At 36.5% G+C, this 25205-nt stretch overlaps 3 protein-coding genes, 1 long non-coding RNA gene and 1 other non-coding gene across 5 annotated transcripts; 3 read left to right on the plus strand and 2 right to left on the minus strand.

Moving 5' to 3' along the window:
- Positions 1-4366: 4366 nt before the first annotated feature.
- LOC138871382 (uncharacterized) lies at positions 4367-6653 on the minus strand. Its single transcript, XM_070149255.1, has 4 exons — positions 6257-6653; positions 5710-6155; positions 5087-5305; positions 4367-4954 (listed from the first exon to the last, which is right to left on the minus strand). Exons 1-4 carry the CDS (start codon positions 6651-6653, stop codon positions 4367-4369), a joined length of 1650 nt encoding a protein of 549 aa, XP_070005356.1.
- LOC138872324 (small nucleolar RNA R71) lies at positions 6038-6144 on the plus strand. Its single transcript, XR_011400780.1, has one exon. It is a non-coding gene; the product is annotated as a small nucleolar RNA R71 (small nucleolar RNA).
- A 3647-nt stretch (positions 6654-10300) lies between the features above and the next one.
- Positions 10301-14960, plus strand: LOC104234310 (uncharacterized). Its single transcript, XR_712927.2, has 4 exons — positions 10301-10404; positions 10765-10855; positions 11612-11683; positions 14332-14960. It is a non-coding gene; the product is annotated as an uncharacterized lncRNA (long non-coding RNA).
- LOC104234312 (early nodulin-like protein 3) lies at positions 14958-15502 on the minus strand. Its single transcript, XM_009787851.2, has 2 exons — positions 15334-15502; positions 14958-15196 (listed from the first exon to the last, which is right to left on the minus strand). The coding sequence occupies exons 1-2, from the start codon at positions 15500-15502 to the stop codon at positions 14958-14960; spliced, it is 408 nt and encodes a 135-aa protein (XP_009786153.1).
- Positions 15503-16822: 1320 nt separating this feature from the next.
- On the plus strand, positions 16823-23612 carry LOC104234309 (COP9 signalosome complex subunit 5a-like). The gene is made up of 6 exons (XM_009787850.2): positions 16823-17378; positions 18670-18951; positions 19040-19187; positions 19308-19390; positions 23006-23083; positions 23173-23612. The coding sequence occupies exons 1-6, from the start codon at positions 16956-16958 to the stop codon at positions 23260-23262; spliced, it is 1104 nt and encodes a 367-aa protein (XP_009786152.1). The 5' UTR covers positions 16823-16955; the 3' UTR covers positions 23263-23612.
- The last annotated feature ends 1593 nt before the right edge of the window (positions 23613-25205 follow it).

Genomic DNA, 25205 nt, shown 5'->3' on the forward strand with positions numbered 1-25205 from the left:
TTTTGAAAGGGGGTTAATTTAAATAAAAAATAAAAAAATTGGGCTATTTGTGCAATTCACCCGTTGGGCAACGACCATTTTCTGAAATGGACCGTTGCCAACGGTCAGATCTGGCCCAAATTAAAAAAAAATTAAGATTTTTTTTACTGTTAAACCGGGCCGGGCCGGGCCGGGCCGGTTAACCGGTTTACGAGTACTGTTCACCTAACGGGTTGGACCGGTCCGGGTAACCGTATTTTAATGGTAAACGGACCAACCCGCTTGTCCCCCCTAACCCAGCCCAACCCAACCCCCTTTAACCGGTTCGGGCCGGTCCGGAATCGGGTTGACCCGGCCCGTTTAACACCCCTAGATGAAACTTGATTACAACAAAGTCTAATTTGAGTTATTAACCTTCATGTTGCGCCGAACATCACCTTTGCCCCTAGTCCTTCTTCACAAATCACTAGCTCCACGTTGACAGAGAAAAATAATACAAAAATATGATACTTTTTTGGTCTTTAACTTGTAATCTCCGCTTCTCCCATGAGCTAAGGGTGGGTATCGGTCAATTCGATTTGATTATGAATATTATCGGTTCGAGGTATCAGTTATTGATTTATAAATACGCTAAATCATTAACCAAACCGATAAGATATAGATTATCGGTATCGATTAGTTGGTTATCGATAGTTATCGGTTAGGATTATCGATCGTTATCAGTTCGGTTATCAATAGTTATCAGTTCGATTATCGATTTACCCGATAAGAATAACAATATAATAATTTTATTATAAAAATCATAATCATACTGTTAAGAGAGATGAAATAAATTTTTATTCTTAAGAAAAGAGGGATTAGATTTCAACTTTAGATTTTATTTTTTTATTTTTTTTTGCATGTGAAAATCCCAAATGAATGTGTTGCTCCCAAACGCACACGCAAGTATACCTGGTCGACAAGTAATATAATGATAAGTTGAGTGTCAAACCCACAGAGACTTGTACAAACCACTCACTAAATCACTAAAATTGTTATTCAATCCAGATAAAATCAAAGTCCAGTAATATGATTATATTATACTACGATTCTAAATAATAACTAAATTATCAAGTAACAAGTTGATTGTTGTGTATTCAGTAGAGACAAGTATTCCAGAGCTGTGATCGATTCACCATTCGTATTGTGTTCTAATTAACTCTCCCTTTCATATAATTCACTCATGATTGCTAATTAGTCGATAAATGCTCTCATAGCCTTCTCCCGAAGTACTACTCACCTATTCTCAATAGATTAACGCCTATATTCCTATGAAATCAATCTATTAAGAACGCATTAAGATTACGATATTTAATTAAGCACGGTGACTAGGTATATTCCTATCCTAACCATAAATCCGCTCCCCCTAAGAGTTAAGATCATGCTCTCTTCAATTCTTCTCTAATCTAAACACAGCTTTCCCAAGCATAGCATAGATAGTAAATAGAACCTAACTGCTGGCCAAACAATTAAGCAATTAAACATAAAATTGAAGAAACAACCATATATTAGTGAATTATAATCAAGGTCAAGCTAATATCAAACAACAATATTCATGGCTAAATCACAACCCCAGAACAATGGGTGTTTAGCCACTCATGTTGTAATCAAACAATTGCATAATTGTTGAATCCATTGGAAATACTAGAAAAAGTGAAGAAAACTGAGAATTCTCCACTTCCTCACGATCCGGTGTGTATTTTTCCTCCAAAGTGGCGTCCCCCTTCAAAAATAGGTTTAGTCTTGCTTTTATACGTGTTGGGTAGGTCTAGGGCTGAAATAACCTTGTCCCCGGTGAATTTAGAGAAAATTCACGTCACTGGCACCCTGGCTAGAGCCAGGCGCCCTCCACGACGCTCCAATATTTTTAGCTACTATTTTTGGCGCCACAGGTGACGCCCAAATTCGCAAGTTTCTCGGTTTCGTTCGTTTTGGCTCAAATCTTGCGCGTTTCGCCCTCAATTGCTCCCGAATCATTCCTACACATAAAAACACTTCAAATTAATATAAATCATAACATTTAACATCCCAAATTCACAAAAAAAAAGAGTAAAATATGAGGCGATATACATAGAAATATATGTACTTTAAGCTAAACATCAACACCACACACTTAGACTCTTGTTCGTCCTCGAGCAACGGGACAATCTATTACCCTCCAACTACGTACAAGTATCAATTATAGAGGAGCACTTTAACTTTTAACCACACACTTTACCCTTGACTGTGATCAATACCGGCGCACAAGCATGAACACACAACCTATTTGTCACCACCCAACCTTAAAAGCCGACTTGTAACCATTAAGCACCCTCAATTCATGCACTTACCCAACAAGAAAATTTACAACATTATCAATCATTCATGAGATCATGTGCCCTCACCAACAAACAAAAGAGTGAATATAAACTAGTCCACACATTCAAATATGTTTTTGAACATAATTTAAGGAAATCACACAATTGAACCAAATTCACTCACTTTCACAAAGAGTTCATGTGCATCCCGTGATCGTACCATAAGCTTGCCCGTAGTGTATATTTTTACTAATTTAAGCTAGTCAAATCTAGGATCAATTAGGACTTTAAGGTCGTAATGTAGGCTAAGGGACGAGTATGATACATTTAGAGATAATGACTAACCCTCCTAAGCACTTTAATACACTACATTGACAATTCAAGCACATATTCTTCTCAACCAATTCACTTGCCACACACCATATGCAACATAGCCCTCTTTTCAATTAAGCACTTCTATAATTCCACTAGCACAATCGATAAGAATTGGAGGTGTGTGTTTTTCTACATTATTTGAACTATCATATTTTTCTTTTCTTGCAATTTTTTTTCTTTTTTTTTTCTTTTCACACACTCCATACATTAAGGTTTATTGGCTAGTGTCTTTTGATTTCAACTTTAGTGCACCAACGGGCCCTTCCATGGTTCCACCCAAAAGCTACTTCCCAATCTCTAACCTTACTTCTTTTAGCGACTAAGTGCCTTAGGAGGTAAATGTTCAAGCAATATCAAATTAAGAACAAAATAGGGGTATGACTTGTAATGTGGTTGCCAAAGAAAAGGTCTATAGGCTCAAAGGAGCTAGCAACGGAAAATTTTATTTTTATGTGACAAGCATCCATGATCAAGCAAGAAAATGCCTACGTCATCTCCTAGATTAGCACAACCTACAATTTCGCTTCAATTAACACACGGGGTAAGTTCTAGACTACACAGGATAGCACGGAAAATCACAAATCCTCGCACACACGTTGCACATGACTCAATCAAGACGGTTCTGTTCAATTCTCATGTCAAGCAAGCACATATAATTGAGAAATTTAAGCAATATTGCACTATGTGGCATACAAGTCAAACGACTGAGGCAAGGCATCACAAAATAGGTTATTTACTCTACTTAGGCTTCACAATTCAAACCAAATACATAGGAAAACAAAATGTATGTCCTAGCCTAATGTTCCAGCATCAACCATGTCAATGAGTATCTCAGAGCGACTCAGTTTCTTCCTAACTATTCCTAAAAAAAAGTACCCGGTTCGAGCTACACCCTTGGAAAAGAACCGGCGCCCAAAGAAAAATCAAGGGATACTACTTAACTATCCTAAAAAAACTTTTTGGTATTTTTAATCGAACTTTATCCCTTAAGAAAATTGTCCAAAAGATCCATCGTCGGGAAAAATCTGAACTTTTTCTAATTTTTTTTCTTTTTCTTTTCGTTTTTTATATATATTTTTTAACCTAGACTATGTCTACTGCGAGTTCTAAAAGAAAACTAAATAAAAAAATAGTTTTATACAATTACACTTCAGAAAGTAGTTTCCCCATCCCACACTTATATTATACATAGTCCTCGATGCATGATCATAGAGAAATATTAAAACAAGGGTGAGAAATACTCCCTGAGACCCTCTCAGGCCTAGCTCGGACATGATCCTCAATATTAAGGGTCGGGACAACCCCACACTTAAGCTCAAACATGCTCCTCAACTTCAACTTTGGGTACTCAGACTTCCCCTAGCTACTCTGCAAAATAAAAACAACACAAAACTTGACACTAAAAAAATAATCAATAAATAAAAGATATACAGGTTGGGTTGCCTCCCAACAAGCGCCTTATTTATAGTCGTGGCACGACTCTGCTACTCTGCTCAGGCTGGACGCTTTCTCTTCTTCTTTCTCCCATGAAGTCTAGCCTTTTTGCACGCTCTCGAAAGGTCTCCTCTTTCATCTCTGGCTCTTTTCTCAATCATCTTTACACATTCAGCTGGAAACACCACCTCCTCTAACTCAGTTGTCCCATCTGGATCACTATAATTCACATGCTGACTCTGCTATATTCCCTTCAATTCGACCACAGTAATCATGCACAAGCCCTCATAATGCTTAGGGAGCTTAAGTGCCTTGTACACATTAAAAGTGACCTCCTCATCGTCAACTCTCATTTTTAACTTCCCTACCCTCACATCAATAATTGCCCCACCAGTAGCTAAGAATGGTCGCCCCAAAATAATGGGCACTTCCTCATCTGCCTCGTAATCAATAACAATAAAATCAGCAGGAAGAATAAACTTTCCCACTCGAACTAACACATCCTCAATAATTTCTTCTAGCATGACTAGTGACCTATCTGCTAACTGTAAAGTGATTGTAGTAGGTCTAAGCACCCCCAATCCGAGTTGCTTGAACAAAGAGGATGGCATCAAATTTATACTAGCCCCTAAATCACACAGGGCTCTACCAACTTCTTGTTTTCCAAGAGACAAAGGAATTGTGAAACTCCTAGGATCCTTCAACTTAGGAGGAAGTTTACTCTGAACTCTGGCACTGCACTCTTCAGTAAGTGCAACTGTTTCGAACTCTGTATGTCTTCGTTTGTTTGCCACAATATCTCTGAGATACCTTGCATACTTAGGCACTTCCTGCAAAATTTCCACCAAAGGCAAATTCACACTCACTTGGCTCAAAATATCTAGGAATTTCTTGTACTTAGCATCATCTTTTTGCTTCTGCAGTCTTTATGGAAACGAAGGTGGAGGCCTAGTCTCAATTACTGGATCGGATCCTTTATCATCTTTCTCATTCCCCTCAACTGGCTTGGGAACTAATTCTCCTTCAAGATGAGTTGTATTCTTCTTTTTCTTTGGAACCTCTTCTAATGCTCTTCCATTTCGCAAGGTAACCGCATTGACTTGATCTTTAGGATTGGGCTCCGTATCACTAGGAAGAGCCCCTATTGGTCTGGTATTTTGGGCTTTGGAAAGTTGGCCCACCTGATGCTCCAAATTTCTCAATGTTGCGGCTTGAGCCTACTGATCAGCCATTATTTTCTGATTGAAAGTTTGTTGATCTGCTATTAATTTTTGATTGAAAGTTTGTTGATCTGCTATTAATTTCTGATTGAGGGCTTGCTGGTCGGCCATCAATTTCTTCATCATCTCCTCAAGGCTAGCTTGTTGTTCAGCCTGAGGTGGTCTGGATTGTTGTTGAGGTGCTTGAGGCGGTATTGATTCTGATTGCCTTGATTTCCACCCCAGGAGAAGTTTGGGTGAATCCTCCAATTGGGGTTGTAAGTGTCCCCATACTGATTTGTTTGGCCTCGATTTGCATTACCCACAAAATATACAGACTCTGGATTTGCTGGGCATAGATTGCTCATGTGACCCTCTCCACATACCTCACAAAATATTTGAACTTGTTGCACTGGCTGGGCTTGTTGCTTGTTAATGATCATGGTCATCTGATTGACTTGGTTGGTCAGCGTGAAGACTTGTGCTGATAATGCTGAAACAACATCTAATTCAAGAACCCCTGGTGATTTTTGTACCATGTTCCTACCCATCTCTCCTTGCCAATCCGGATTGCTTTTGGAGAATTTGTTCAATAATGCATAAATTTCATCAAAACTTTTCTCCAATACTTGACCTCCAGCTGTAACATCTACTACAATTTTTGTTTGGGGATGGAGCCCTTCTATGAAAGCGTGAACTAACACTCCATTCGTCTGATTGTGATGAGGACAGTCTCTGAGTAGCCCCTTGAACCTTTCCCAAGCCGAATATAAAGATTCTCCTACTTTCTGTTTGAAGGCGACTATCTCACTTCTAATTTTTACAGTTTTGCCTGAAGGGAAAAACCTTGCTAGAAATTTTCTTGCCAAATAATTCCATGATGTAATGGAATTAGCTGGTTCTACCTTTATCCATCACTTAGTTTCGCCCAACAGAGAGAATGGAAAAGTGTGAGCCTCACATAATCTGGAGTGATCCCGTTAGTGATATAAGTATCACTAATCTCTAAGAACTTCAGAATATGCTGTTGTGGATCCTCGTGTGGAAGACCCATAAACTGCCCGTTTGCATGAAGTAGCTGGATCATGCTCTGTTTAAGCTCAAAGTGCCCGGTGATTCTGGGCTTCACTATGCTGGAGGTAACATCAGCAATCCTGGGCATTGCTACATCCTGAACAGCCATATGTTGCTCCTCTGCCATGTTCACAGGAAATTGAATGAGTGCTTGAATATTGTTTGTATCCCTTGCTTCCCTCAACCTCCTGTGAAATGTTTTCTCAGGTTCGGGGTCAAAGCCGTTGAGTCTGTCCTGACTTCTGACCCTACGCATTCAATCAAAGTTTCTGAGATTAGAGCAACAATCAAGTAACGTTAGACTAGACGAAATAAACAATTAAAGCAAAAACTAGAAAGTAGTTTATATTCAAGTCCCCGACAACGGCGCCAAAAACTTGTTGCTCCCAAACGCACACGCAAGTATACGTGGTCGACAAGTAATATAATGATAAGTTGAGTGTCGAACCCACAGAGACTTGTATAAACCACTCACTAAATCACTAAACTTGTTATTCAATCCAACTAAAATCAAAGTCCAGTAATATGATTATATTATACTACGATTCTAAATAATAACTAAATTATCAAGTAACGAGTTGATTGTTGTGTATTCAGTAGAGACAAGTATTCCAGGGTTGTGATCGATTCACCATTCGTATTGTGTTCTAATTAACTCTCCCTTTTATATAATTCACTCATGGTTGCTAATTAATCGATAAATGCTCTCATAGCCTTCTCCCGAAGTACTACTCACCTATTCTCAATAGATTAACGCTTATATTCCTATGAAATCAATCTATTAAGAATGCATTAAGATTACGATATTTAATTAAGCACGGTGACTAGGTATATTCCTATCCTAACCACAAATCCGCTCCCCCTAAGGGTTAAGATCATGCACTCTTCAATTCTTCTCTAATCTAAACACAGCTTTCTCAAGCATAACATAGATAGTAAATAGAACATAACTGCTGGCCAGACAATTAAGTAATTAAACATAAAATTGAAGAAACAATCATATATTAGTGAATTATAATCAAGGTCAAGCTAATATCAAACAACAATATTCGTGGCTAAATCACAACCCCAGAACAATGGGTGTTTAGCCACTCATGATGTAATCAAACAATTGCATAAGTGTTGAATCAATTGGAAATGCCAGAAAAGATGAAGAAAACTGAGAATTCTCCGCTTCCTCACGATCCCATGTGTATTTTTCCTCCAAAGTGGCGTCTCTCCCTTCAAAAATAGGTTTAGTCTTGCTTTTATATGTGTTGGGTAGATCTAGGGCCGAAATAACCTTGTCCCGGGCGAATTTGGAGAAAATTCATGTCACTGGCACCCTGGCTAGCGCCAGTCGCCCTCCACGGCGCTCCAATATTTTTAGCTACTATTTTTGGCGCCACAGGTAGGGCTAGGCGCCACCTGTGGCGCCCAAATTCGCAAGGTTTCCCGGTTTCGTTCGTTTTGGCTCAAATATTGCGCGTTTCGCCCCCAATTACTCCCGAATCATTCCTACACATAAAAACACTTCAAATTAATATAAATCATAGCATTTAACATCCCAAATTCACGAAACAAAAGTAAAATATGAGGCGATATACATAGAAATATATATGCTTTAAGCTAAACATCAGAATGATTTTAATTTTCAAATATGTTAGTAGGAGTAACTAATAATACATTCAACAAACTAATCTTACTAACTACAAAAAAATGATAAAAACCTAATCTTATAAATGCTAAAGAATCAGCGGAAAAAAAAAACTAAAAATCTGAAAAATAAATTCTTTAAAACGTTAAAACTAAAATATATGAACCAAAAAATAAAGATGAGAAATTCATAAAGTTTAAAGAAACCAAGCCTTGAGGTGACTTTATATACTTAATGGTATAGTGATAATTTTGATAAAGCTTATTGAGTTATCGGTTAAACCGTTAATAAACTTGGGCAAATCGAGACCCAAACTGATAACTTAATAGTCAAATAATATTAAACTGTTACCGAACCATTAACTCAATACCCGATATCGATAACTCAATAGTATTTTTTTCGATTCGAGCTATCGATTTTACCTGATATATACCTAGCCTTACCATGATCAGAACTTTTAAGTCAAAAGTTAAAATTGTTGCTCATAAGGCAAGCGAAGAGTAACACTGTAAAATACAAAGTACGAAATTTTGTCTATGAAACAAACGGGGACAAAAAATTAAGACCACCCCAAAAAGTATCATGCAAATTTTTGGTACTCTACCCTCCTTATCTTAAATTTATACCCAAAGTTAAATATCACAACATACAAATTTTAGACAAAGAAGAGGGATAAAAAGCAAACCCATTTTTCAAATTTTAGACAAAGAAGAGGGATACAGGCATACAACAAGGCAAGTTTTGATAACCTGAATGGAAGGATTTTGGGCCAACCCCAAGTTACTTTTAACGAACTGGATTTGTTTCCAAGTATAGCAGGCTGGATAAAAAGCAAATAAATGTAAAAATTGCACGGGACGCCCTATTTGGTCGCCCACATTTAACCTATACCCATTTTTCTTAAAAACTTTTAACTTGTACCCACTTTTTAAATAACTTCAGCCCCCTTTCTCCTCCCCTTCTCCTCCTTCGTTTTCTTCTTCTTCTTCTTCTTTCTTTCTTTCTTCGTTCTCATCGTCCAATTTTCTTCCGTCTTCTCCTTGTCGCCAGATTGATATAAAAGAAACAATTTGATCTAGAAGTTGATAGCATAACATAATGCGGCTGTACTACAAATTTTTTAATAGAACAATTTATGTAATTCTTGTTCTTTCCTTTCTTCAGTGAGTTGAACAACGAGGAAATGGTTTAGAGTAATGCACATGCTCACTCTTGAATGCAGAGTTTTAATAGAATTCAAAGGTTGACGAGGCATAAAGTTTGTTTCCTGTCTAACAAGCATTTAAAAATTTGCTTCTCAATAATTTAACAACTAAAAGCATAACACCTGATAGATACAAAACAAAAACTTCCTTCAATAAAAACTTCAGCTCTAGAGCTGAAGTTCGACAGTTCCAAAATAAAAACTTCAGCTGAAGTTCGCCAGTTACAAAACAAAAACTTCAGCTCTAGAGCTGAAGTTCGAAAGTTACAAAATAAAAACTTCAGCTCTAGAGCTGAAGTTCGCCAATTACAAAAACAAAAACTTACAAACAAAAACTTCAGCTCTAGAGCAGAAGTTCGCCAATTACAAAACAAAAACTTGAGCTGAAATTCACCAGTTACAAAACAAAAACTTCACCTCTAGAGCTGAACTTCAGGCCCGGCTACTAGAATGCTGAAGTTTTGCGTGATTGCCTTTGCTACTTCAGCCCCGTATGCTGAAGTTATGCGAAAAAGTGGGTACACTTGTAATTTTTTTTGCAAAGCGGACACAAGTTAAAACGTGACACAAAAAGCGGGTATAGATGTAAATGCCCCCAAATAAATAGGGGAGAAATTAAAAAATAGCCAAATTTACAAGTGTTCATTCAAAAATAGTCACAGTTTCAAAAGTAATCAAAATTTAATCACTTTTCATGGAAAGATAAATCTGAACGAAAATACTGTTCAAAATCCGGAAAAATACTCCAGCATAAAATACTGGAGTTCCAGTATATTATATTGGACTCCATTATAGTTCCAGTCTAATATACTGGAGTTACAGTATAATATACTGGTCTAGTGTAATATACTCGAGCCAGCAAAGTATACCGATCCAATATAATATGCTTGAAGTTTATACACAGTTGCACGAACTCCGATATATTATACTGGACCGATCTTTGTTGCAGCAAAATAGTGGCTATTTTTCAATGACTTGATAAATACTGATTATTTTTGAATGACCCGGTCCCAACTGACTAGTCCATGCTATTTTAACAATACATAGACCCAAATTTGAACTCCACTCACTTTCAATTTCTCGCCAATATTACGCTGCCGCTGTCTTCCTCTGTTGCCTCCTCTTCATCTCCTTCTGCCGCAAGTCCCTCGTTTTAGGAATCAAATTGTATGTTGCTCTTTCTCTGTCTCTCGATATTTTTCTTTATGCATTTTTACAATGATTTTTAACGATAAAATGCAAATCTTTATTAATTTTTGGATTATACTGCCGTGTTTGTTCCCATTGCTTAACAAAGCTTATAACTACTTCCATGTGATTTTTAAAAATAAATGTTTGTTCTTATTTGCTTTCTGTGTGATAATGGATATACTAAATTGAGTTTGAGTAGTAATGATAAATTTTCTAAAAATTTAAATACGTAACTAATTTTACAAAAATACCTTTCTTATGTGATTTTCAGTTTCACGTAGAGTTGATGACTCACTTAAAGCCTGAAACCCTATATTTTCTTATCCGCTTTGAAAGAATAGGAGAAAATGGAGGGCTATATGGAGGATAGTAGAGTGTTGTTATCTCAATTGAAGCAGCAAGATAATGACCTAAGGCTCAAAAGAAGGTAACTTTTTATTTTTATCTTCAGATCTTAACTTAACTCTTAGTTTAAAATGTAATACAATGCTGCGGTCGAATTTTTTTTTTTTGGGATGCCGATGGTGTCTGGGCCAAGCTTGCACGCACCTCGACTATCCCATCGGTTACCTGCTACCTCCCACTAGTACTGTTGTTAGGTAACTCTGTCCACCAAGACTTGGGACATATGGGAAGAAATCACCTGGTGCTTATGCCTCCATTGTGATTCGAACCTGAGACCTCATGGTTCTTAACCCACTTCATTGACCTAGATTCAGATACTGTTAGCACATTGATGAACTTTGCCAATTGATAATTGTAACTTTCGTTTTGCTTAATACTCCCTCTTTCTCATTTTATATAATTGTGGTTTACTGGTTTTATAAGAGATTATCATGGAAGAAAATATTCAAGTAAGAATTGAAAAATTAGTTTGATAGACAAAACATTATAAAGTATGTATAGTTTCTTAATATTTGCGCAGCCTTTGTTCAGTTTTACAAGTGAAATAAAATTTACTTATAAAAAGAAGTTGAATAAATAAATGAATTCGATGTAAGTTTGTGTAGAAATAAGACGGTGTCAAACACTTTAGGACGTTCAAAATGGGAAGACTGTTGTATTGTATTAAATGAGATGGAGGCCGTAATTTTCTTTGTGTCAGTAATGTACGAAGTGTTTATTGGAAATGGGAATAATCGATTTTGAGTATTATGTTAGAAATAAGAAATTAATTTCGCAGGTGGTTAATGGACTTGCATTTATCGGAACGAGAGCGAAAAAAGATGGAAAGACTCAAACCTCACGCTGATATGTGAGAACCTTCTTTTGTCTTTAAATTTTCTATATCTTTTTGTAAAACTCTTCTTTTCCACTTCTTGGATTATGTATGTCCTAGTTAGTAATAGTATCTCTCCCTAGAAAAGGCATGTTAGTCGTTGCACTGCTTTCATATTATTGAATATTTGCAAAATTGACTGTTCAAATGAATGCACAGATATTGGGATGCAATTGTCTGTGAATTTCATTATAGTTTTCAGGACTATCCTTTTACGAAATTTCTTCTTCTTTTATTAGCTTTGGGTAAGTTAGGGAAGTCGTGTTAAAGAACACTTACTGAGTGTTGTGATTCTTCATTTTATAGGTTTGTAGACCATAATGTAATGAATCACATTTTAATGATGGTTTATGTAGCTAATGAAATTCTGAAGCTTGATATTTGTAAATGAGATGAAAGATAATAAGTGTACATGGTCCTTATATTTAGCGTCCACAAATATGGATTGCATTTTTTTCTTAGGATAGTATTATATCAAAATGTGACAGCTCAGGCAAGTCCAAGGATAGAGATGGCAATTGGGGCGGGGCAGGGCAAACTCCTAATAGGACAGGGCAGGGGGACATTTAAATGGGGCGGGGCAGGGAAAAATCTGATTTTTGAAAATTTTTAATAGGGCAGGGCAGGGCAAAATTCGGGTTAGTATCTGGGTTGGGTAAAAAAAAGATGACCGTGTATTTTTATTCTTGGGTTGGACTACCAACATCTTGAAAACCTAAATAAAGTAGTCGCTACTGCAGGTTATGGTCTTCTCAGTGGTCCAAAACACAATTTTGCTGTTCGATTTGATTTCTCGTGTATAGGCTTTGTTTAATTCTGATTCCTTTTCATGTTAACTTGTGTCATCTGGAACTGCATTGATTATTTGAATTTACTTTAATACTATTTTGTACATATGAGCACTCACGTTTTTATCCCTTTAATTGTAGATTTCCTTCTATTTTTTATGACAGAAGAAGCACGCTGCTAGAAAAGAAATTGACTAAATTTTTTAAAAGCATACTGCAAAATACAAAGTAAAGAGAAAAAGATAAAAAAGAGTCTAAACGGGGCAGGGCGGGGCAGGGTAAAATTTTGATTAAAAGCTAAACGGGGCAGGGCAGGGCGGGTCAAAATTTTAGCGGGTCAAGGCTTGACCTGCCCCACCCTACCCTGCCCCGCCCCATTTACATCCCTATCCAAGGACAAAGGCACTTACAGAAAAATCCAATTGCAAGGATAGACTTTTGAAAAATACACAAATATACCCAAGAAAAAAACGCAAATATCAGAATTTTACAATCACTTATAATTTCAATGAAAGGTTTCCCAAGAGTTCTGATAGAACTGAAGTGAGTTGCGTTTCAATTTCTCTTAAATGCTGATTATTCCTTTCCATTGAGATGCACTAAAAGAGACTTCTGGAGATGTTTCTCCATATTGGTATATATTTTCCTTTGAAGTGCATTTCCAGCCATTAACAACTTCTCGACTGATGGGGGCCATATATCATTGGCCCCTGCCAGCATAACACAAGTGACCAGCGCACTAAAGCTCAGGGACAATGCAATAGCAAATGGTTAACAGTCTTCAGCCCCTCTGAAAAGAACACAACAGTTATTAACCATAATACTTCACAGACTATCACCAGTAAGATGTGATTCCTTAGTATCGACTATCTTCCCATGCAAAAACTACAGAATTTGATGTGATATGCATTGCCTCATGCCTTTCAAGGATCCTCAATCCTATATTCTCTTAGTGTTGATTGTAGTATGATTTGACCCAGAAAAGTGCATTAGCAGTTCCCAAGGTTGAGGGATGAAATGGACATAAGTGATGACACCCAGTCTCTTATCCAATCCTCTCCTAATGCCCCTCCACATCGAACAACTGTATAAACCATCGTTTCTTTCAGAGTTCCCTCAGAGAGTATCAACACCATATTTGTGATCAGTGACCTCCATCTACAGAATTTTTTAGTAAGTAAAGACCATCCACAGGTTACGTTCCTCGTTGCTAAACTTTGAAATCTATTTTTCAAGTGTGCTTGTTTAAACACAGAAATAGATCCAATTCGTAGGCCACACTTTGTGATATCAGTCCCCTTTTCTTTTAAAGCATTGTATTTTTTTTACGAAAGTTGTTTCCTATACTCTTTCTACATCCTGATTAAAAGCATACAGTACCTTATTATGTGGGTTGCTCTTGTTTAGGTATTTTGTTATCTGGATTCATATTGCATTAGCAATGGTTGCTTGTTGTTTTCCTAGTAAAATTTTTGCACTTCAAACTCAACGTCTACTCTTTGATTCCGTATCTGCAGGACTTTACCTGAATCATTGATTAGGGAAGATGATGTCAGTGTTCTTTTTAATGCTTGCTGATGTAATGACATTCTGCAATTCGAAGTTGATAAAACATTCCTCCGTTTATTTTTTTTAAAATCCAAATGATACTGCTTATATGTAACTTCTGAAGCAAAAGAGTTTTGAGTATACATGCACTCTTTATTTTTGGCCTGTTTCTTTGTTTGTATTGAATATTATCTGCTTTTTGTTAAACGAAGTTGCAAATTCAACCCCCCCCCCCCCACACACACACACACACAAAGCTGATATATTTTCTGTGTGTCTTAATTGCAGTTATATTATGAGAATATTAGAACCTCTGTTGCAAAGGCATTTGGAGTGCATAAGGATGAACGGACATGCCCTGATGCTCCAGCCATATTGCTCTTTAATTCAGCTGAGAATTTGAGATGCATATATTCCCTGCTTGATAAGATGAACAACAACGGGTTATGCTGTATTGCGGAGACAGTAACTGGCGGTTCAATTACTTTTTAGAAAATGAATTGGCAAATGAGAAGGATAATAAAGCAATGTCTTCCCAAAATTCTCCATAACCGTGATGATTCCAGTCAAAGTCGGATTAAAAGAATTTCTCAACTCCTCAGTGATCCTCAAAACTTCCATGTTAACCATGGGGTTCTTTGTTCTACCACCGAATCCTTTTGCAGTGCTGCTATTTATGTACTGGATAGACTTGAGGAGTTGTCTCTTCTAACTTTGAGTAAAATGCATAGAAATCTCAGGGATGTCACTGGATACATCCCTAAGATGCAATCTAAACGAATAGGGTGGAATATTGGAAATATTGGAACTCACCGACTCTAACTCCTAGATCTGCTTGCTTCTGGTTATTGTCTGATCTAAAACAAACTATGCTAGTGACCCTTATCTTAATCCTTATGATTCCACCTTTCTTTTTAGCTCTTGTTGTCAATCTTATCATTATCTTCATTTGGAGCTTCTGCATTTACATAAAGTTTCTGGCCATTAATGCAATTGGTATTGTTGCTGGATTTGAAGTAATATTCTCCAGGTGCCAGTAAGAATGCTGTTGCTGGACTTTCTCTATACGGCCTGAAAACAGTGTTGGAAGTGCATGCATAGTAGTCGAATTTTCCAATCTCCAGCAAATCGTCAGGTTTTTCGAATCTAAACTCTACAAAACATAGTGGATAATCAATCACCAATAAATTCAAGGTCCAAATATGCTCGTATTCAAATACTTAAATAAATTTCTAGTGAGCCCGGACACCACTGTTATGAAAAAAAGATTAGGTGAAGTGAAGGTTTTACCTAATTCATCTCCAGCTTTAAGCTTTACAGTTTTAGCCCAATCTTGGTAGTAAGCAGGATCAGGGGCAGGACGCCAACCATAGCCTTCTCCAACAATGTACCTCTCTAAACTTATTGATCTCATCAATATCCCAACCACAACAAAAAGTAGCAAAATTGTAACCTGCATATTGTGTTGTTTTAAATTAGTCCCCACGTATATTCTCTTAAGTTTTTTAATCCGATTCGAAGGTATATATTGCAAGTGACAACCATTAGTGCAACTGAACTAAATACCTTTTATAAATGTTCTACTATTACTAATTTCACACATTCCGTTATTAAAGGTGTAAATGGTGAAAGTTACAACAAATGCATTTAAAAACAAATTAACTTTGCATTAATTCAAGGGATTCTTCTATCTCATTTAACAGTTGAAGTAGGCACTGAATTATAGTGAAATAGTGGAAACAAGAATGTTATGCCTTTTTTTTTTTTTTTTTGTTTCTACTTTCTAGAACCACTCAGCCAGCATGTAGAATTTTAAAAAAATATACAAATTGCAACAAAAAGAACATGGATATATGTAGAAGGAAAAGCTATTAGATTTAAATATCTTATATTACTACGAGATTACGAACGCTTTCGTTAATCATATCTATAACGTTTAGCGCTTGACATGTTGCCAAGAGATGTTCATAATAGTACGTATTGTCATCTAATTAAAATTTAGAAAATTGTATCACTTTCTGATATTCTCAACCCTTAATGTAGTATTTTATGGACAACGATAATAAAAAATCGAGTGATACTTTTTAGCTTGACATTTGCTCTCATACCAAAAGTAAGGAATAATGGAGTATGTTATCGAGAGAGGAAACCAATTTTAAATATGAAATAACACGGCGAAATCAATTCACAATGTAGAGGCTAAGAGAAAGCCCGATCAACCAATTTCCTATTTTCACGGACATGTATCTTAATTTTTAGGTAGGTTCATGGACCACTGATTAGTCAAATGATGAAAAAGTATTCGTATCTAGATGATGAAAAAGCAAAAACCACCCTACTGATAAGAGAGCAACGCGTGATTTGTAATGCGATTATGCTATAGATAAAAAACTAGTATTCAAGCGGAGAAGGATAGAAAGGAGAGCCCACTATTCATTTGAGTTGTGAAATTATATCTTTATAATAATAATAATAATAATAATAATAATAATAAGAGATAATTTCAGAGACACGCTTTAAGGTTTAACTTTGCAACATTTATCTCTCTTACGGTTCACAATATAACACATATCTCCCTTATTTTAATTGTTAACGGTTCATAATATAACACATACTTAATAGAATTAATATAACTTTTTTTAATTTTCTCATTAAACCAAAACACTTAACACCTTGTAAAATAGAAATATAGTCAAACTAATATTTGTGTATAACTTCCAAAAATTAAGGAGATAAGTATGCTTTTAAAATATAAGGCATGTATCTGCAACGAAGTGATACTACAGGGTTATTTAGTGCTTTTCTTAAATTTCTCTTTTGCCGAACTTCTTCAAATTAACCCTTCCCCGATTTTTCACTTATAAAATCAGTGTGTATAGAAGAGCTCTGCAATTGCACTTTTCCAAGTTCCAATGGATCCTCTCAATTCCTACGCATCCTCGGCGGCGATGGCGCAGCAAACCTGGGAGTTAGAGAACAACATCGTGACAATGGACGCGCCGTCGGGTTCGACACCGGAAAATTTGGCGTCTGACGCCATATTCCACTACGACGAGGCGGCACAGACGAAGTTCCAGCGGGAGAAACCGTGGGCGAGTGACCCTCACTTCTTTAAGCGCGTGAAGATCTCTGCTCTCGCGCTTCTCAAGATGGTCGTTCACGCGCGTTCCGGTGGTACGATTGAGGTGATGGGACTCATGCAGGGTAAGACTGATGGCGATGCGATTATTGTCATGGACGCTTTTGCCCTTCCCGTTGAAGGCACTGAAACTAGGGTTAATGCTCAAGCTGATGCCTATGAATATATGGTCGAGTATTCACAGACCAACAAGCAGGTTAGTGCCTTTTAAATTTTTAATAATATGTAATTTGGTTCATAAGCCTATTGGCCATGTCATGATATTATTCTTTGTTTCCTATATATGCATAGTTAATCTCGGGGGCCTCTGTGGAATTGATGTAATTCTCTTTTTTCCTATTGATGTTTTATTAATGTGGTGGAAAATTTTCTGAATATGTGCTATATAATAGTAGAGAACCTATGACAGGAGCCTCATGGGTGCGCCAAAGATTAACTAAAACAAAATGTCCTTATTTCATGCTACTTAGAATACTGTCAAGGTTAAATTAAGGCTTTTCCTTAAGGGTTGTGTGGCATATTGACAGAATCTCATTAATGGAAGTTGTTCCATGTGAAATTAAGTGGAAATATTTTTAGTGGAGAAGAAAATCATGTTACATTGTTTAAAAATTAAGGTTTAATTCCTTGGTATGCTATTATTTCTAATCTGTTTATCAACCTACATAATATTTGTAATTTTCTCTTAAGAAATAATAAGAGATATGATCATTGTGATCTGTGTGTGATGGATCTTATTACGTAAGAGTGGCCTCCATGGTTATAAAAGAAAAAGGTGTACTCCACTATTTGATTCTAGATCAGGATGCTCCTACAAACAGATTGTTGTTTGGTATTTGAAGTTAATAGTGTTTAATCTCGCCAATTACATGTTAGCATGCTCATGCCATTGCTTCGGAATTGCATCTTAGGGCACTCCTTAGTGATTCTTTGGTCATAGCCTGCTATTAGTCTGTAGTACATTGCGTAGGTTTCCATCATCGTGTTAGTACATGCCGTTAAGCCAAAATTTGTCATTTTGAGAATAGAGTGGCCTCTCTTGATTGGTTCTTAAGTCTTTGATCCGGTATCTATGGCAACTGTTGTTTACCAATCTTGGGGACATACCACAGATTCTTGCTCATGTGCCATGGTTTCACATGCATTTTTTGGAGAATCATCAGCAAAAAGTCAATTATTACAGATGACCTATTGCTTCATATGTGTTTCTATAAGTATTTATGTGGAGCTTCTACTTGTATTTATAAATACCTCTGTCTATATCAGGAGTTAGTAACCTTGCAGTTTATTAGAGCTTCTGGTCAAAGATCTTCCATTGGTCACGGAATTCAATCTTGTTGCACCTAGAAATTCTTTTGAGTTGCTTAAATTTAGGCTGTGTGCATTTGTATATAGGATTTTCTGCATTGTGTCTCAATTGATTTCTCAGTTGGAAGGTTGTGGATGTAGTTTGTTCAGACCATTCTCTTACTCAGTTTTTGGTATAGGCTGGTCGGCTGGAAAATGTGGTTGGGTGGTACCATTCTCATCCTGGTTATGGATGCTGGCTCTCTGGCATTGATGTTACCACACAAATGCTTAACCAGCAATATCAGGAGCCCTTTCTTGCAGTTGTTATTGATCCAACAAGAACTGTTTCTGCTGGAAAAGTCGAGATTGGTGCCTTTCGAACATATCCAGAAGGATACAAGCCTCCAGATGATCCCATCTCAGAGTACCAGACCATTCCGTTGAACAAAATCGAAGACTTTGGAGTACATTGCAAGCAGGTTGCCTCTTTGGCATGGCCACATGCACTCACACATATATGTTTAAACCTTTGACTGTTAGCTCACCAGTTTTTCTCTTAATTTGCAGTATTATTCATTGGATATTACGTATTTCAAGTCCTCTCTTGATTGCCATCTCTTGGACCTACTATGGAACAAGTATTGGGTGAACACGCTTTCGTCTTCTCCTTTGCTTGGAAATGGAGACTATGTTGCTGGACAGATATCTGATCTTGGTAATATTATTGTTGCTTAATATATCCACTTTCTATTATTATCAGAATGAATTGATGGTTGGATATAAGTTTCCACTTTTGAAACACCTCGAAATTAGTTGACCCCATTAAATCATGCAGCTGAAAAGCTGGAGCAAGCTGAAAATCAACTGTCTCATTCACGTTTTGGCCCCTTAATGGCGCCCCCTCAAAGGAAGAAAGAGGTATTTTCTTTTTTGTGTTGTCTTGAGTCTTGACAATTCATACCTTAAATTACATGTCTATTTCTTACTTTGTTTGAGAATATTGGTTTGGCAGTTCTTTACTATTTTGGATTTGAATCTCTTTGGCATGTGATTCCTATTCGAAGATATCAAACTTTGTTACTGTGTGGCGTATTAGGCCCTCTTGATCATATTTTGCTGGGCTATGAAACTGCTTATAACTAAAATGTGCCAGGATATGCTAAGGGAACTCAATATAAACCTGCCTCCAATAGTACATATTCATTTGATTTGATTGTTATATTCATTTTCTTTTCTTCTTGTGCTTGATGGAGAGTTTGCTATAACTTAGAAACTGGAGCACCTAACATGTGCTTATAAAGAGAAACTTGGAGAAAGTAACCAAAGAAGAGAAGAAAAAGGAAGGGTACGTTGTGTATTTAAATGTGGAACTATGATTAGCTGTCAGTTGATTGTGGTTTAGGTTCATGCAAATCTCAGCCATTTGTATGTGGAACTCTTAGGAAAAGGTGAAAAGGCCAAGAGTTGATGAACAAAGAGTTCTCTTACTACTTTAGCAGAAGATATAAAAAAAAGTATAGTGGCCAGAGAAAGTTTCCTACTCGTGTGATTAATGTGTTTCAAATATCGTTCCGAAGAGAAAACTAGTTCATTGTGATAACTAGTGTTAGATGAGCGGTTAATCTGACAGAATATTAGTCTTATAAAATTATGATTTAATATATCATATTATTTTAATAAATATTAGTAGTTGTTATTTAATATAGTGTACTGAAATATAATAAAATCTATACAAAATCAAAAGATACACATTATATAGTAATCAAATAAATAGTTTGTTCCTTATTTATTATTTATTATTATTATTATTATTATTATTAAATTAGCAAGTACTTAGTTTATACATTTACTAATATGATTTTCTTATTAACATGTCAATTGGCTTAATATGTACTACTTCTCTCCATCTTGGATGCTTTTTTTGCATCATTCTTATCAAAGTACCTTGCGGCACGCTCTCTTGAGTATGCCACCATCAAAGGGACAGATGGACCCTTAGCAAGTGCATAATGGGTTTTGAGGTAATAGGCAAGCCAACTGCCAACCGTAAATATAACGGATGGGAAAACGAATTTTGACATGATCAAGTTGGGAAAAACACAGTCTTATTCAAACCAATGATAGACACTCGCCAAAATTGGGATTGCAAGGCTAACCTTCCGTTCGCTTGCCGTCTTAAAAGTCTCGGGACGAATGAAGTTTCATAGTCAACATGATAAGAAGGTCGCTAGATATGTTTCATCTTTGTTGTCAGACCTCACCCTAAGCTTGGAAAATACAACTTTTTCATCACTTGACCATCTAGTCTTTTCAGGAATAACTCCGTTAGGATTATGTGTCGACTTTAGGAGCACATATTTCTTTTCCTTCCGTAATGGGGCAAGTTTATATATTAAAGCTTTCATACACCAAAAATTTGTCCACTTGTTCAAGGAGACCTTTTGGAGCACAAGTCTACTTCTAATTCACTATCCAAGATGTGGTCTCTCCAAGCGCCAATCCATCGCCACGCAAACATTGCTAGCACCCTTTCGAACTTAGGGCGTTGCATAATTCAAGGAGAGTTATGTTGGGGAAACACGGTAACAATCAAGGTAGAGTATCGTCACATTTGAGGATATTGAAAATGGATTGAAGATGTACTTGGTAGAAGCTAGCAAACCTTGAGTACAACAAAGATTTATGATGCTGTCTGTGCCTCGCTTTTCACTTACGATCGAAACTCGAACGTTTTGCAAGCATTTTGTGAGGCTTGATGCACCAGGACGAACACACTTCTTACATCACCTGGAGAGCTATCTATCTCTCGTTAGGACTTACATATTCTTGGAGGTTTGCCCATTGCGGGATCGCTGTACGAGGAAGTGGTACCCGAGACAAGGGAACTCACATGTTTCGACGAAAAACAGATGAGATTTGTTCCTGATCTTGCGAGTACTTATTTGCTGTTTTCCCTCATTTTAAGGTACATGCGTTAACCAAAAGGTCTCCTTGTGTAAGTGGACAAATTTTTGGGGTAAGAAAGCTTTAATATATAAACTTGCCCCATTACGGAAGGAAAAGAAATCCGCGCACCTAAAGTCGACACATAATCGTAATGGAGTTATTCTCGAGACAACTAGATGGTCAAGTGATGAAGAAGCTGCATTTTCCAAGCTTAGGGTGAGGTTGGACAAGAAAGATAAAACATATCTAGCTGCCTTCTTATCGTGTTGGCTATGTGCTTTTGTATTTTCCTATAAGGCAGAAAACTTCATTCTTCCCGAGACTTTTATGATGGAAAGCGGACGGAAGATTAGCCTTGCGGTCCCAGTTTTGGCGAGTGTCTATCATGATTTGAATAAGATTTCGTGTTCTTCCCAACTTGATCAGGTCAAATTTATTTTCCATCCATTATGTTTACGGTTGGCTTGCCCATTACCTCGAAACCCATTATGCACTTGCTAAGGGTCCCTTTGATGGTGGCATACTTAGGAGAGGGCGCCGCGAGGTACTTTGATAAGAATGATGCAAGAAAACGCATCCACATCCATAATCGTTATGACTAGAAATTGGAGCACCTAACGTGTGCTTATAAAGAGAAACTTGGAGAAAGTAACCATTGAAGAGAACAAAAAGGAAGGGTATGTTGTGTATTCAGATGTGGTACTATGATTAGCTGTCAGTTGATTATGGTTTAGGTTCATGCAAGTCTCAGCAATTTGTATGTGGAACTCTTATGAAAAGGTGAAAAGGCCAAGAGTTGATGAACAAAGAGTTCTCCTACTGCTTTAGCAGAAGATAATAAAAAAGTATAGTGGGCAGAGGAAACGTTTCCTACTCGTGTGATTAATGTGTTTCAAATATCATCCCGAAGAGAAAACTAGTTCATTATGATAATATACTAAACTGATCCTATTTTTACCTTTGAATGATCTGATCCTCTGTTTGTAGAGTGTGGTTAATATAGTAGACCTGCGAAATAAAAGGTATTTTTTACTGTCCTGGTTTTAGTGTGTGAAAAACAATCGCTTGCCAAATATCTGACCCTTGAAGCAGAAGTAGGTGTAAAAACGGACCTGGCATCTTTATTGAATATCTCTGAAATACCACCATGTGTCTATATCATTGTTACATAAGGGGCTTGCGGTCTTGTTTGAGGAAGCTTTGTGATTACTAATTTGGTATTCAGTCTTATGCCTTGGGAAGTGGTTCTCAATCAGTGTATCACTCTACTTGCCTTCATATATGCATTATTTGTACCGTGGAAAGTAGATCCTGAAAGCATAAAACCAACCATTTTTCCCACTTCCAAAATTATATTTTGGTGGGTGGTGATGTGTCATATTGTTTCACTTCATGTATCTTACTATTTGCTTTTGCACCATTGAGCTTGGTTATATGGAGTGACCTTGTCTTTATCTAGATCCTCAGACTATGCTTTGAAAGCTATCATGCTTTTGTGAATTGCAAAATACAACATTGCGTTATAGTGGTACTAAATGTGTTGGACCTCTGAGTTGCAACTAAATGTGTTGGTCCTCTGTTTTGCAGGAAGAATCTCAGCTTGCTAAGATTACACGTGATAGTGCTAAGATTACTGTCGAGCAAGTTCATGGCTTAATGTCGCAGGTATATGCTGCTCTATTCTTATATTAGCCACATATCTTTCTCATAGCTTGAGTCTTGACACTCCGGATGTATTTATCTGTGACTTTCAGGTTATCAAAGACATTCTCTTTAATAGTGTTTGTCAGTCAGGCAAGTCGCAGACAGAACCCTCCGGTCCTGAGCCCATGATCGAAACCTGAAAAGTTTATATCCTATTAATCCGGATGTACATCTGTTTGGTGCAACTTGTAGGTTTATTTTTGCAGTCCGTTGCTATACAACTTTGACTCCGCTCTTACATAGCTCCAAAGAGGTGAAAGTTTAAGGTGATCGACTCTAGAGATTTAGTGACCATTGCAGTTTAACGTTATGGAAGATTTTGCCAAATCTTTCACTAGTTCTTCTCCTTCTCTTTGGTTAATTATAAATTTAGTAAAGCGACATGCTTGGTTCGGTTCTTTTAAGGAAAAACCCGACTCTACAAGGGATCACATTAACTACTGAACTGCCATTCTAGTAAAACTTTCTATGAATGATATTAATTTTCTCAGTTCAGTTCTCTTTAGACAACTGGTAAGAGCTAGATTGATCTCTACATGAGAACTGTATGTATAGAAACCACTCGTGCGTCAACTAGTTTCTTTGTCAACACCTTGTTCTTAATATTTATTAACTTGATTGTCTTCTATTCTATATATTGAGAAATGCAAAGGTTAATCCGGAGGCAGCAAAATCTAAGAGGACCTGAATCCAGTGTAAGCAGTAGGACGTTTGTTTTTTCAAATTTCAAAACCAGAGTTAGTACTTTGTTTCTTTCCCTTTTTATTAAAGAATCCCTTTTTATTATGAGTACTTTTCTTTCTTCATTGTTCGCCATCATTTTATAGGGTTTGTTAAAGACGGATTAAGATTTTTTTTTTAAATCTAGTTAGAATAAATCGAAATGTTTTAAACAAAGGGTATGGTGAGATGATTGGAATCCGTCTTCTCTTCTCTTAGAGCCCATTTGGACATAAGAAATTTTTTCCAAAAAAATTTCACTTTTTCTCCGAAATCTTTGTTTGTTCATAAAATTTTCATTTGAAGATGCATTTTGGAAATTTTCGAAAATTTAAAAAACTTCAAAAAGCTGTTTTTCAAAATTTTTCACTCACAAAATTTTAAAAACAATCCAAAATTATATTCATGTCTAAACATAATTCAAATTTCAAATACCATTTTCACTTAAAAAAAATTTCCCCCCTATTTTGAAATTTTACAATTCTTATGTCCAAACGCCCCTTAATAAGAGACAATAAAGAAACTTAACTTGAACAGCATATTCTCATAAAAGGTTTTTTCAAAGATCCAACCATTTATGTAGGAATTTCACATAAGATGGCGCTTCCCTAACTAAGAAAGCTTTAAAGGTGGTTAGAAATTTTTCTCGAAAAAAACCACTCTAGAGATCTCAAGTTATAAAGAGAATCTTTGGAGAAAAAGTGTTTTGCTCCCTTTGGCTGGCAATTTGTCCCTCGCAGATTTGGATTAGTCGAATCCATATACTCTTGAGTAGCGAAAATCCAAAGGACAAAAAGAGAGTTCAAGAGTCATGATAGTATGTTTGTTAAGAGATTGTGCCACGCCTATTTTAATAGACTTTTATGGAGGATTAATTGCGTCACAACTGTGTCTTATTTATATTTTATAGGGATTTATTCAGACACACGGAACCATTTAAATTGAAGAATTACCCCAAATAGATGTCCACCCAATCGCTTAAATTAAAAATAGCTAGTGAAGGTATAATTTATGTATTGTATGCATATAATCGTGTATAATCAATGTATAAACTATATATACGATTAAAAAAAGTAAACAATGAATATGACCGGCTATTTATGTAATAAACTCCTGCCCAAAAAACCCTTTGTCTTTCTTTAGTAAACTATATTGCTTTCGTACTTTCAGAGTTTGTGTATTCGAGTTCAGGAAAAATGACTAAGAATTTGTACGTGCCAATCTCCTTGTACCTTGTGAAAGTAGACATGTACAAGGTAGATCTTGCAATTGTCAATCTAAAGTTCAATTGTTTTTTCAGCATTCGAGTTTTAGAAAAAGAGTTGGGCTTATTTTATAAACTGTTATTGATGACACGTTGTTG

Source organism: Nicotiana sylvestris, chromosome 6, assembly GCF_000393655.2.
Source record: "Nicotiana sylvestris chromosome 6, ASM39365v2, whole genome shotgun sequence".
NCBI classification, from domain to species: Eukaryota; Viridiplantae; Streptophyta; class Magnoliopsida; order Solanales; family Solanaceae; genus Nicotiana; species Nicotiana sylvestris.